Below are 14,089 nucleotides of genomic sequence, written 5' to 3' on the forward strand. Positions count from 1 at the left end.
TTTCAACACTTTTGAATTAAAGATTGAATGGTTCTTTGTCTGTGTGTGGCTCTGTGTCTGGTCTGTGTGTACTCAACTTCTTACCCAATAACAGATCAGGTGGTCAGGATAAACCCTACGCACAATTTTAACCAGATTGTGAATAAATGCATGAATATATTGGCAGCAATTTGTAACATAGAACAAATAAGACCTGACTACTAATAATCTCAGAGGGGGAAAAAAAAAAAAAAAAAAGTACAATTCATACCTATCATGTATGGTGGTTTAGTAATGCACCCCCAGGGGGCACAGCCCAGCGTCTTTTTGAGCCAGTCCCGGGCCAGGATAAATGCAGTGGTTTGCGCCAGGAAAAGCGTAAAAATTGTGCCAAAGCTAAATATGCTAATCAAACCTATGACTTTCATAAAGGATGGGCACCTTAAGAGCAGGTCTTGTGTTGCACTATAATAATACTGAAGTGAGAAGTTGCACTTTATAGTCCCCATGAGGGGCAATTTGTTTTACATCCAGGAGGGAAACAAAGGGAAACAGACAACAACATGGACAGCAACAACCCACAGGAACACATACCATATACTTTCATACTTTCAACAGAGGAATATTGTGCATGCAACATGTTTCTGAAGGGGGAGTTATCTGTTCAGGAGGCTAACAGATTTGGATACAAATGAGTGTCAGTGCCTATTCGTCATACATTATGACGTCAACCACATACCGACGACCTGATGGTAGCAGCCTGTATTCAGAAGACAGTGGGGGGCTAGGGTCAGCCAGGATAGACTTTGGCTTCCTGGTGGCGCCACCCCTATACTGCACAAAGAGCTAATAAGCTCTTTGATAGCAAAATGATATTTTGATCTCTAGCAAGAGCAGGGGGGGCATTGGGTGTGGGAAAATCTAGAGGTGGGTGTGTGCCCTTGAAAGGAGAGTAATAAAAGTTAGTGTACCAGTTAGACAGAAGTAACACTTTATTGATCCTACGATAGGGAAATACAATTGTCACAGCAGCATTACAAACAGTAGTGGGAAAAATAACATGTGTGACTGAAAGGCATCTAAGTGAAACAGCATGGCTACAGGGTATGGAGCCAAAGAAGGTTGAGGTTTTTATATGCTTGGGGTCAACAGTCCAGAGCAATGGAGTGTTGAAATGGGCTGAAGAAACATATTCAGGTAGGTTGGCTTGGGTGGAGAAAAGTGTCAAGTGTAAAGCACAATAAAGGAATATGAGCAAAAATGGAAGGAAAGGTATACTCCACAATAGTGAGCAAGGCTGAATGGTATAGAGACAATGACATCAAAAAGACGGGAAGCAGAGCTGGAGGTAGCAGAGATGAAGATGTTGAGGTTTTGTTTCGGAGTGATGAGGATGGATAGGATCAGGAACGAGTCCATCAAAGGGACAGCATGTTAGATGCTTTGGAGATAAGGTCAGAGAAGCCAGACTGAGTTGGGTTTGTTCAATTACAGAGGACGGATAGTGAATACACTTTCTTTGTGTGCGCACACACACACACACACACACACACACACACACACACACACACACACACACACACACACACACACACACACACACACACACACACACACACACACACACACACACACACACACACACACGTGTGTATATATACATATATATACACATACACACACACACACACACATACATATATATATATCTATCTATATAGAGATATATAGATAGATGGATATATTTATGTTTCTATTTACACGTTGGGCACTATTAGCTGCATTTTGTTCAGTGTTGAAAGAGTAATGCGAAATATGAAGGAAATTTTCTGCTGTGTGGACTTGAGTCTCAATTTGGACCTGAGTCATATATACGTATATATACATATATACACACACACACACACACACAGATATATATATATATATATCTGTGTGTGTGTGTGTGTGTGTGTGCGTCTTTATGGATATACGCATACATAAGTACATACATATCATATATAATATATATATATATATGTGTGTGTGTGTGTGTGTGTGTGTGTGTGTGTGTGTGTGTGTGTGTGTGTGTAACTTCTGACTAGATTATTCAACAGGATCTTAGAGAGTGAGAAGATGCCTGAAGAATGGAGACAAAGTGTGATGGGGCCTATTTCTAAGAATGAAGGGGATGTGCAGAATTGTGTATAGAGGGATAAAGTTGATGAGCCATACAATGAAGTAAAGAGAAAGAGTAGTTGAAACTAGAATGAGAGCAGAAGTCAGCATTTGTGAACAGCAGTATGGCTTCATGCCTAGGAAGAGTACAACAGATGCAGTATTTGTACTTTTCTATTAGCATTCTCAACGCAGAGAAGATCAGGAATGAGGCTATCAGAGGAACAGCATATGTTCGATGTTTTGGAGAGAAGGTCAGAGAAGCCAGACTGAGATGGTTCGGTCATTTACAGAGGAGGGATAGAGAATATCTTGGTAGACGGATGCTGGAATTGGAGCTGCCAGGCAAGAGGTCTCGAGGAAGACCAAAGAGAAGATTTATGGACGTAGTGAGAGAGGATATGAAGGTAGTTGGTGTGAGAGAGGAGGATACAGAGAGTTGGGTGAGATGGAGAAAGTTGACTCGCTGTGGCGACCCCTGACGGGAAAAGCCGAAAGAAGAAGAAGAAGATATAAGTGTAACTTCTGTCTCACTGTGACACTAACCTTCATATATATAGATACATATATAAAACATCACAGGCAGGCAGGCAGGCAGGCAGGCAGACAGGCAGGCAGGCAGGCAGGCAGGCAGGCAGGCAGGCAGGCAGGCAGGCAGACAGACAGACAGACAGACAGACAGACAGACAGACAGACAGACAGACAGACAGACAGACAGACAGACAGACAGATAGACAGATAGATAGATAGAGATAGATAGAGATAGATAGAGAGAGATAGAGAGAGATAGAGAGAGATAGAGAGAGATAGATAGAGATAGATAGATAGATAGATAGATAGATAGATAGATAGATAGAATATAAAACTCAAGTCCAAGTTGAGAGATTTAAGTCCACACTGCAGTAAAATTGCCTTTTTCATATTTCACATTATCTCTTTCAACACTGAACAAAACGCTGCTAATAGTGCAAAACCCTTAAAATTTCCGTATTTTATTTTTTACATTTACAAAAGTACAACCAAAGTGTCAATAAACAATTGCACTATTTGCACTGTTTAGGCCTATTTGTGTCAGCCCCAAGAACTGAATAGATTGAGCCAGTCCTCCCTGTGCTGAAAGCTGTTCATAGAAAATTGTATGATGTAACACTGCTCTTGTCTCAGTGCATTGCTATTAGAACCCTTTCTGGCTACCACTTATTATAAACATATTTGATTAACCTATGCCCGGCCTCTCTGCCTGTTTGTCTGCTTACTCTTTGTCATCACAAAGAAAAACAGTGACAATATTATCCAGTAAAAAGTTGCCAAAGGCATGAACAGCTGTTGAAACCAGAATGTACTTATATCAGGCTGTTGGTGTCTCACTCAGCAGAGAATTGCTGTATCTTTTGGGGGAATTAGTCTCCAATTTTCTGCTGAAAACATTTACTTTTCTGGAGGAAATATTTGAATGAAGGGTACAACGGATAGTGTTCATTGTATATTTTACAGTCTATTTAGCTCTATAAGGTTTTCATCGTACCTCCTACTAAAAGAAAATTTTATACTGTACATAAAAACACTTGAGATGCCAAGCAAAGCCATATGCTCAGTAGTTCTATATTACAATGATTGTGATAAATAAGCAAAGAAATCCTGAAATCATTGAACATGACTTTAAACCAGTAACTGGACAAGGGGATGAGCATTTGAGGAAGGATTTGAATTTCAGTATGTGCTGCAAAGTTCCTTACATTAATCAATTAAGTCAAGTCCTGTGCAGAGGTGAGTATTAAGTTTAATAACTATACTGACTAATCACTACATGAATCAAACCACGACTGTCATGGTAATGAAAGTTCCTGACACTTGGAAAGCTATATCATATATAGTTTTTAGCTGAAGCACATCCATCACGTTGAGACATAAAAGCAAAGGCACATTCTGCACCTGTGAAGTGGCGTGACAGATTACACCTCTAGGATAAGCTGTTTTGTAAAAATCTATGTATAGAACAGCAATGGGAAGTTACTTGAGAAAGGCAGGCTGTTAATATCAATCAGTGAACTAATCATAGAAACTGCAGAAAAACAAATGCAAAGATGTTAAATTGTTCTTGTATGTGTAGATTGGGAAGGTGTGTGGCAACGTAGTCCCTGGTTAAATCAGTCTGTAAGAAGTCGAAAATTCAAACAAACTTAAGGACAAACACTGTCCAAGGTCTGGTTGCACTCTGAGGGACACTGTGTCTTAAACGCCTCCGTTCATTCCCTCCACATTGCTGATGACCACCATGTCCCTCCAGCTACAGTGACTTTGAAAGAAAGAGCCTCCTCACATGATGGAGCACTGCTCTGCTGCCCCTGCACCAGAACATCCTGGAAGGTTGAGGGAATCCATGTCAAAGTTAAAACCAGGAGGCTGGAGATAAAGAAGAATGGAAAAATATGGCATGTCAAAACTAGGTTTGAACATAAACTGGGTAATAATAATAATAATAATAATAATAATAATGATAATAATGATAATAATGATAATAATGATAATAATGATAATAATGATCATAATAATAACTATCATTAGCCTGCCATAAATTGTGATAGCTATTTCAATCAGAATTTAATGTGTACTGGATGAGTAATGTTTAAGACTTAAACCATACAACAAGATTATTTCTCATGTATAAAATCATTTGAGATAAAGCTGATCTTCAAAGATCAAAAAATAATATCTTGGAGAAAAATGAAATGTGGAAATCACTGTGAGGATCTCAATTAAGACAACCAAGAGAGAAATTCAGACTTAAAGAAAATGGATGGTTATAGGGACAGCCTATGTAATTACTTAGAGCCAACCAATGGCGATTGATAATCACACACAGGGCAAACAGGAGCACTGTTGATACACAATTTTAAAATTGGTTGTCTGAAGTTTTCCAACTCATACTAAAGTGTCACACATGGTTAAAACGTGACAGCATTTACATGAACAAAACATGTTTTATAAGTCAAAACACCAAAATACACCAATTAGAATAATTTCATCAGAGCAATGGTGAGACTTACTGCATCTCCTGCCAGCTCTTTAGGTGGTTGGCCAAGATCTTGTAACTGTAATGGAAAGAGTAAGGATATCAGTATAATTTAGTGTAAAATGACTAACATCAAGGTTAAGACTTCAAGTTGTGATCCTCTGGAATTTTTTGAAACATCCCAGTGATCCTAAAAGCTAAGTTGTCAGTGGTTCTATGACTGTAGTAGGGTCATCAAAGGCTCTAGGTGAGAAGCTTTAAAGACACAACAACTTTGGACCTAGTTTTCCCCTGCCCAGACATGGGACCGTGGTGTATTGTTATTGAACTTCTGTGCAAATCATGGAATGTCCCTAACAAACACCATGTTCAAGAATAAGAGTGTAAATATGTGCACTTAGCACCAGGACTCCCAAGGCCACAGTTTTGTGGTTGACTTAGTCACTGTGTCAAGCCCAAATGTATTGTAAGGGTCTCTTGAAAGCATCTGGTTCTTTCGGAAAGAGCTTCAGTTCCCACCTCCAGGAGAACTTCAACCACATGTCAGAGAAGGCTGGAGACATTGAGTCACGAGAGCTGTGACCATAAACTGGTCAGTGCCTGTCATGGCGAAAACATCCCTAACCTGTTTATGAACACTAGCAGTAAGGGATGCTGTCAAGCTGGCAGAGTCCCATCACGCCTTTTTGGTCTATGAGGCTCGAGAGACAGCTGACGCTCTTATACAGGCCATTTAGTCCCCATGACTGGTATGAGAGCCTACTCCATGCTGCAAACAGTAATTTGGGTTTGTTTCCAGTGAGGGTTGAGACACTGATCCTCCACAGTGAGAAGTGTCAGATGTGGTGGCTTAAGTATCCGGTCAGGATGCTTCCTGCACACCTCCCTGGATAGGTGTTCCAGGCAGGGCCTACAAGGATTTTTTTTCTGGGGAAGACCCATGACATGCTGGACGCATTCGATTACTCAACTGGCCTGGGAAAGCTTTGTGATTCTATCACAACAGTGGGACAAAGTGGCCAGAAAGAGGGAAGTCTGGGCCACTCTGAACACTGTTTATTGTGCTTTGCTTTGCTTTGCTTTGCTTTGCTTTGCTTTGCTTTGCTTTATCATGACCCCCATTCCCAATAAAGCTAGGTTGGACAGGAGAAATATCAAATTCAATAATTATAAATAACATAAGTATCCATTTACTGAATACTTGCTCCATTTTGCTTTCCGACACATTTGTAAATCATAATTTTGTCTACATGGATCTTAATTAAACTTTCTGAAACAAAAGAAGAATCAGTCACATTTGCCTTTACAAATGTTTCCGCTCTGGAAAGCTATTTACATTGCCGAATAGTGCATTTGATCTAAAATGCAAACAACTAATTAATTTACATAATTATAATTGTATAATTGTGTTGCAATATTTTACCACACTTAATATTGGTTGCATTTGTGAATTCTGTTTTCTTTTGAATGCAATGTCTTTCATATGCAAGATAGATAGTACTAATAAGCTGACATTTACATTGAAACAAAGTATATTAATATTTAATACTTAACAGCCAAAAAAATTCAGCAACCAACTTAAACTGATATCAGAGATTTCACAATGACGAACTAAAATGCAGTATGAAAAGGATAAAAGTTACCTTTTGCATCAGATCCATAATGATGTCGAATGTAGCATCTTTGTCCTCTTCATCCTTCTTCTCAAACTGCTTACAGATTTCTCCCATGATTCGAGACTGCTGCTCATAGCGCTTGTATTCTTCAGTGCTAAGGCTTGGCTTGTTCACATCCAGCCATTCAGGGTACTTTGAGCAGTAGAGAACATCAGCCATCACATCAGAACAGACAAAAGTACCTCTTATTTTGATCATACAAACCTTAGTGGTAATCTCTTTAAGAGATGGGTAGAGCACTTCTTTTGAGAGAAGATTCTGCATGATAGACTGCATTATAGGCAGGATGTTTCCTTCTTCACTGCCTCCCTCACTGTTGTCATCCAATCCTAAACCTTCAAGAGCTTTAACAAGATCATCTCCTGCTAGCCCTGCAGACTGAATCATAATAAAGCCACCAATTATTAACTTCTTCCGGTTTAATGTATAGCTCAGTTTTCGCTTTTTGCTTCCGTAATTTACGTACTGACATTTTTATAATCTTAAGTGAAAAGCTATACAATTCTTGCATTAGCTGAATATATGTGTTCATTTTTCAAAAGTAGATGGGAAGGGTTTTCTTTGATTTGTGTTAAGTTTTTGACATTTAATCCTCCCAGTCCAGAACATCTTTTAGTTTCAGCTTTCTCCTATCTTTTTTGGGTTCCATTCTATGAGCCTGACATTATTTCTAGAGTTTCTAAATACCTCATTAGCGGGTTTCTGATAGTTTTGACAGTCAAGACTTTTATTTCAGAAGTAAAATCATTCAAAGTGTGCTTTTGAACTTTATAAATAACAGCAGCTAATTATCACACTAAAAAGAGGTAGGTATCAGAACATATTTTCTATTCCAATTTGACCCACCTGCATGTTGTCTGCATTTTTTGCTAGACCACGGAGTGTGTCTTTCAGACAACAGGTAAACTCCTGTTGAGAGGCTTTGTCTGTTCCTGTAAAGCATATAAATGTAACAACTAATTTACTAGGCTGTAAGGATATTTAATTAACCCCACAAATCAAAATTATATATCTTACCAACTTTCCCTGCAGCTGCTGAGAGTTTTTGGAATTGCTGGAGCAGGTCTGGCTCCTCCTGAGCCAGTTCACTCAATGCTTTTTCCCACTCCTCCCTAGCTTGGTTCGCCATCTCTCCCTCAAAGAGACTCTCAAAGAGCTTACAGTCCTCAAGCATGGGAGGCTACACAAGGTGATAGAAATGACCAAGTTTAAATTTCAACTGCACAATTACTATCATTTAAATAGCAATCTTATCATCATCAAAAATGTTACATTTAGTGAAGCTCTTCCTCATATTAGTTTGACATCTGATGGCAGCTAATCTGCTGTAGGATACTTAACAGTATACTGTGTAGCAATTAGCTCTAATACAACATTATCTAAAGTTTGAAGTAATTAATACTGACGGTTTATCAAACACAAATTCCTAGAGTCCCATCACCCTCAGGTCACCATTTGCAAACCTGCAATAACTATAATTAATGAATGGGGTAACAGGATGAATCAATAGCTTGGCAAATGGGCTGGTGAATGTAAAGATAACACAAAATAAGGGTGCACATTTCATTGACAGAACTTATGTACAGAAACCTGCGCCCTGTGCAGCCAAAATAACCTATTTTTCTAACAAGACACTATATTATTGATTGTAAACTTTCCTGCTTCCATTTAACAAAAACGGGATATCCTCTGTAAACTAAGGCAGGCAGGCAAACAAAATCCAAGCTTTCAAACAGCACGATTATTGCATAAACCTTCACTGCATCACTGATGGCTGTGGGGGGTGGAGATCTAGGTTCAGGAACTGGAGGCGCAGCTGGCTTATCAAAGTCCTCCAGTGCACCTGAGAGTAGGAAACAACAGAAACATGTTCACCAGTCAAATACAATGACATGATTATTGTAATATGTTCAAATAAAAACATCACTTTTCACATTTGCTTTTTAGTAGCCCAGTATGAGCAGTACAATTGTTTTTCAGGTAATTGTAAAAAAAATGATTGTGCCAAATTGTATTGCATTTCTAAGCTCCTTATTTCCACACTTTTGTTTTTCAATCTTCATCTAATTTATTTATTGTTGACCACTTATTCGCCTCAGGGTCGCAGGTGTGCTGGAGCCCTTCCCAGCTAGTTAATTGTTGAGGGGGAGGGTGACCGGTCAATCGCAGAGCTACATATAGACATAATCAACCATTCACTCTCCCATTCATGTATTTAGCCAATTTACCTGCTGCTTGATTTTGGTCTGTGGGGGGAAACAGGAGAATACAGAGGAACCCCATGCAGACATGGGAAGGCCCCCTGTTGGAATTGAACCAGGGTCCTTCGTGGCATGAGGCAGAGGCGCTAACAACGGTAATGCCTCTTTAGTAGTAGACAAATCTAAATTTTCTGACATTGTAAGGTTTCTCTCAATTTAACAACCATATTAAGCTACGAGCGACATATTTGCAGTCAGGAGGAGAGTATACTTATATTTTGTTTTTTGTTGAATGTAATGTCAGAATTTTTTTTATAAACATTAGCAACAAATATTTTTTGAAAGTAAAGTACTTTATATCATTGCCATGATGTCACACCTGTGTTTTATTAGAGGTTCTCTGACACCACTGGAAGAAGAGTTCCGTTACCCCCCCCAACCCAAAAAAAAAAAGGTAGTGTTTGTTATGACAACACAGACTTATTTGGCAACACATTCAATACATGGTCCCCACTTATAAACCACTTTAATCTCCGGGTGGTTCCAAAGTGGTTTACATTCACACATACTGAAAGCACGGCGCTAAGGACCAATTGGGGGTTTAGTGTCTTGGCCAAGGAACCTTGAGCATGGAGTTGGAGACAGGGAATTGAACCTGCAACCTTCAAAATGGAGGGATACCTGCTCTACCAACAGAGCAACAGCCACCCAATACATAACCCATATCCTGACCATATGTGAAATTACTGCTACAAGCATATTATCTTTCTTTTTCACATTTTTGTGCTATTTTGTTGTATGCCTATTTTGCTTATCCACTAAATAGCGAAACATGTTATATTTGACAATTCCAAAATTCACATATTTTTTCTTACAACACAACACTTTAAATAAAATAAATAACCAAATGTAGACCTTCTTTAGAATGAGTGATTCCAAGGTTTCAACCTTTACTATTTCATCAAATATCCCCTTTACAATTTTACTGTTTGCGGTTTCCTTTACCTCTTACTTACTGCTAGATCGGTTAGACCATTGAGTGGCTGTTAATGCGCATGTCATTTAATGGTGTATGAAAAGCTAACATCAAATATTTGGTTGTTTCCCCTGTCTTGCGTTGGTGTGTGAGTGTTTCGTGTTAAACTCGCCTGGAGTACCAACAGTATAGGGTGGTGAGGGGCCCTGTAGGGATGTGTATAAGTAAAATCTAAAAAATAAGTTACTTGGGCTGTTCAGCCGCCATTTTAGCGGTGGTTTCCCAAACACTGTGCAGTCTTTCAATAAAAACTCCTGAACACTGTACCAAAACATTAGGTGGACTCGGATTGACCACTAGCTTGATCCTGAATTCGAGGGGGATTGGTCCAACGTTGCAATGACACGAACATAGAGTAAACACTTCTTTGACGCCGTGAGGAATTTGAGACAATCATAGGTTATGAGCACAACGGGTCAACTTGTTCTGGACTTGAGCAGCATCTTGTCACCACCAGAACGTCATCTGACACCCACTTCTCAAGTACATCTACTCGTTCTTTCTAAGCAACACTACTACCAACACCATACATATAGTTCGAGTACGATGCCATGACCAAGTGTAAACTTACTGTCTAGTAGTTCATCTAATTCTGTATCGTGTCCTGTAGTAGAATCTGCGGAAGCTGACGCCATAATTCTACCAGCTCCTCCGGCAGCAGCGGTGTCTAAGCAAATGAACGTCCTGGGCGTCGCACAAAATTTACGTCACGTCTATGTTTGTCGATCATGTTTGGTTCAAGGCAACTTGGAACTGGAATGTTTTAGAGATTACGATCTCAATACTTTAGGTTGCCAGTAATATGTAATGCTCGTTTTTTGGTTTTTGCTTCCTTGATTTACTTTTCGATGATTTGTGTGTTAGTTTTTGACATTTAATCCTCCCAGTCCAGAAAATCTTTTAGTTTCTGCTTTATCCTTTTTTGGCTTCCACCCCATGAGCCTGACAATATTTCTAGAGTTTCTAAATACCCTCATTAGTGGGCTTTTGCGACAGTAAAGACTTTTCTTTCGGACGAAAAATCATACAAAGTGTGCTTTTGATCGTTATAACTTACAGCAGGTTAATAACACACCAAAAAGAGGTGGGAAGCAGAACATATTTTCTTCTCCAATTTGACCCACCTGCATGTTGTCCTTATTTTTGGCTAGACCACGGAGTGTGTCTTTCAGACAACCGGTGAACTGCTGTGTAGCTATAAAGCGTATAAAAAGCGTATAAATGTAACACCTAATTTACTAGGCGGTAAGGATATTTAATTAACCCCACAAATCAAAATGATATATCTTACCAACTTTCCCTGCAGCTGCTGAGAGGTTTTGGAATCGCTGGAGCAGGTCTGGCTCCTCCTGAGCCAGTTCACTCAATGCTTTTTCCCACTCCTCCCTAGCTTTTTTAATTGTAAAAAAAAAATGATTGTGCCAAGTTGTATTGCATTTCTGAGCTCCTTTTCTCCACACTTTTGTTTTTTAACCTTCATCTGATTTATTTATTGTCTAGCACTTAAAAAGAGTATACAATTCAAAAGTGCTGACTGGTGAAAATCCATTCAGTTTATTACAATGATAGTTGAATATAAAGATGTTTGCATTCAAATAACATTGCCTCTTAGATGTTACATGTAAATTAAGGATTTCTTGAAAGTGTAATTTTCTAATACCATCAGTTACTCCATTTAACCCATAGACTACTCTGATACAATGAAATATTATTCACAATCTTCGATAAACTGAACTTAGATGAACTGAAATAATTTTCAATGTGAAAGTGGCTAACTCAATGTGTTGGTGCAGTGAAATTACATCAAAAATAACAAAAGCCCAAAGTTGTGAGGCATTAATGGAGTCATTGTTCTTTTCATGGTTGTTTGCAATGAAATACAGTTATGTTACACTAATCAATTTTTCAAACAGACTTTTCTGTAGATACATGCCAGTTGCCAACTGACCAGTTAAAATGAGCACTGATCCACGCATCAATAGTCTCTGATCATTGATGCCCTCCTACTCAATCAAGACACATCAATGCACATCAAATGACTGACCTTTTTTAAAGACCTGGTGCCACCTTGTGGCAATAATCATCCAGCTCCAGATATCATGTCAGGGGTTTGGTTCTGTCCATTAGTATATTCCTCTCTGCATTCTGTTTATCTTTTATTCAGCCTTGATTTTATTTGCCCATGCTCATTACTGTCCAATTTTGGGAAGCTGAATGTAGTTTGGCAATATGTTGAATTCCCTTTATTTATTCTGGGTATATGTGGATACCATCTATCTGCGTTGCAGGGTTTATGTGAGGCATAAAGTGCAGTGCCCTGACCAATTGCTAGTAGCAGGCTGTACACTTACTACTGATTTAGTGATCTGTCTTCTATGCTTGCTGCTGCCTAGCTCATCACCTGAGCAGTAAAAAGGGAGCAGGGAGCATAAGCCTCTCCCAACTAATATAACTAAAATATACCATCTCCTACACCAAGACTCCTGAAAAGCCCATCTAGGCCCATAAGTGTCCTGCATAGGCCCGCTGGAAAGGGGCTATGTCTCAGTGTCTACCAACCATAGCCCCATTCATGTGTTAAATAGGAAACATTTTAAGCTCTGGAAACAAAAAGGCTAAGGAGAAAACAACAGAAACGTCGGCTTGGACTCTGCCAAGCAGGGAAATGCTCCTGAGTATTGTTCCGACCCTTTAGCCTAACTGGCACCAAATGTACTAGGCTACCTTTTTTGGTGTCCTTCAAACCTGAAACAGCCTGACAGTGCAGGCTGTGATTTGGATCCTGCACTTGTATGCTAGAGACAAGCTGCTGACACTCACAGAGCCTATATCAGTTAAATTTCAAATCCGGCTAAAGTATAGGCGTTCCTTTAAGCAATTTCCCCCTTGGGATCAATTAAGCATTCTGATTTTTATTCTAATTGTGCCCTTGAAAAAATCTCTCCCAAAAATCTCTCTTGATTTGCTCCAACTCTGTTCTGCCCAGCCCTATTTAGAATAGAGAGATAATAAAATAGTCCTTTTGTGTTTTGTGGGATACCATCTACAATACAACCTTGACAGTCATATTGTACCCATGGCTGGTTTGAAGTCAATTCAATTGAACTTGCTCCAGTCTCATAAAGAATCACCTTCATCAGCTACAAATGCACCCCTAACCCCAATACTTTATTTGTTCTCAGGAAATATAGTTCAAAAAGCCTCATGAAGCTCTATCTACAACATTGGCTACAGCTGTGCAATGAGGAGACATCAACGGCATGTACAGTATGATAGAACGGAAAAGGCAGCCAGACCTCCTCTCCTCTAATCCCCAACTAGACCTCTGAGTGATGCACTGCTCTGAGCTCTATGCAATGGAAAACATAGTCACTGATATAGTGCTTAGCAGCATAGGGCATTCTATGTTACATGATTCTCACCGCTCACCTCTCCAACCCCCTTATGATGTCTAATGTCTTTGAGACCGGCCCTAAAGGTTTTGTGCTAGATATGGGTGGCCATAGAGAGTGGATCATGTTGGACAGGCCTAAACTGGCGCACAGGGTGGCAGATGAAGTTGTGTTTCTGTCCCAGGTTCCCCGTCATGGTCGGGTTGTTTCCAGTGGTCCATTCTGGGGTTTTGGGGAAGGGGTTAGTGTGGCGGACAACCCTAATTTCTGTCTGAAAAGCCTCTTATGAAACCTTTGACTAAGTCTGCCTCTTACAGGTTACAGCACACTGTGCTAAACCTGGACCTCCAGGCAAAAGGAATAAATAGTCTTTTGGACTGCAATATCAATGTCTGGGAAACAAATTAAAATATTTTGAAATCAAAGTCATGCAGCTGGCTTTAATCAACATTAATCAGGTGGGGATGACTATTGTACTATCTTAAATACCCACTTATATCATTTTGTGGGCTAGCCTAAGACATGCAGTTTGCAACTTGGGGGCTTAAACAACGTCAAGTACAATTGCGTCTTGCTGAAAGGTCACACACCAAAGAATTGAACAATTCAGAAAAATGCCCATTGTTTTCTTTTAC

General features: G+C 39.5%; 1 protein-coding gene across 1 annotated transcript; it reads right to left on the reverse strand.

The window, feature by feature from the left end:
- Window positions 1-3,116: 3,116 nt before the first annotated feature.
- Window positions 3,117-10,737, reverse strand: pex19 (peroxisomal biogenesis factor 19). Its single transcript, XM_086175376.1, has 8 exons — window positions 10,634-10,737; window positions 8,580-8,668; window positions 7,843-8,005; window positions 7,672-7,757; window positions 7,030-7,203; window positions 6,793-6,957; window positions 5,184-5,228; window positions 3,117-4,539 (listed from the first exon to the last, which is right to left on the reverse strand). Exons 1-8 carry the CDS (start codon window positions 10,695-10,697, stop codon window positions 4,453-4,455), a joined length of 873 nt encoding a protein of 290 aa, XP_086031502.1. The 5' UTR covers window positions 10,698-10,737; the 3' UTR covers window positions 3,117-4,452.
- Window positions 10,738-14,089: the final 3,352 nt, after the last annotated feature.

This window comes from Fistularia commersonii, chromosome 28 (genome assembly GCF_037954325.1).
Source record: "Fistularia commersonii isolate RoL2024-O1a breed Wild chromosome 28, RoL_Fcom_v1.0, whole genome shotgun sequence".
Classification (NCBI taxonomy): domain Eukaryota; kingdom Metazoa; phylum Chordata; class Actinopteri; order Syngnathiformes; family Fistulariidae; genus Fistularia; species Fistularia commersonii.

Bases quoted from the DNA above. Each gene is read 5' to 3' on its own strand.
- pex19 (XM_086175376.1), bottom strand. From the start codon at position 10,697: ATGGCGTCAGCTTCCGCAGATTCTACTACAGGACACGATACAGAATTA. The intron at 8,669-10,633 runs GTAAGTTTACAC...TCCTACTCTCAG, and splicing joins ATTAGATGAACTACTAGACA to GTGCACTGGAGGACTTTGAT. The intron at 6,958-7,029 runs GTTTGTATGATC...TACTGCTCAAAG, and splicing joins TTAAAGAGATTACCACTAAG to TACCCTGAATGGCTGGATGT.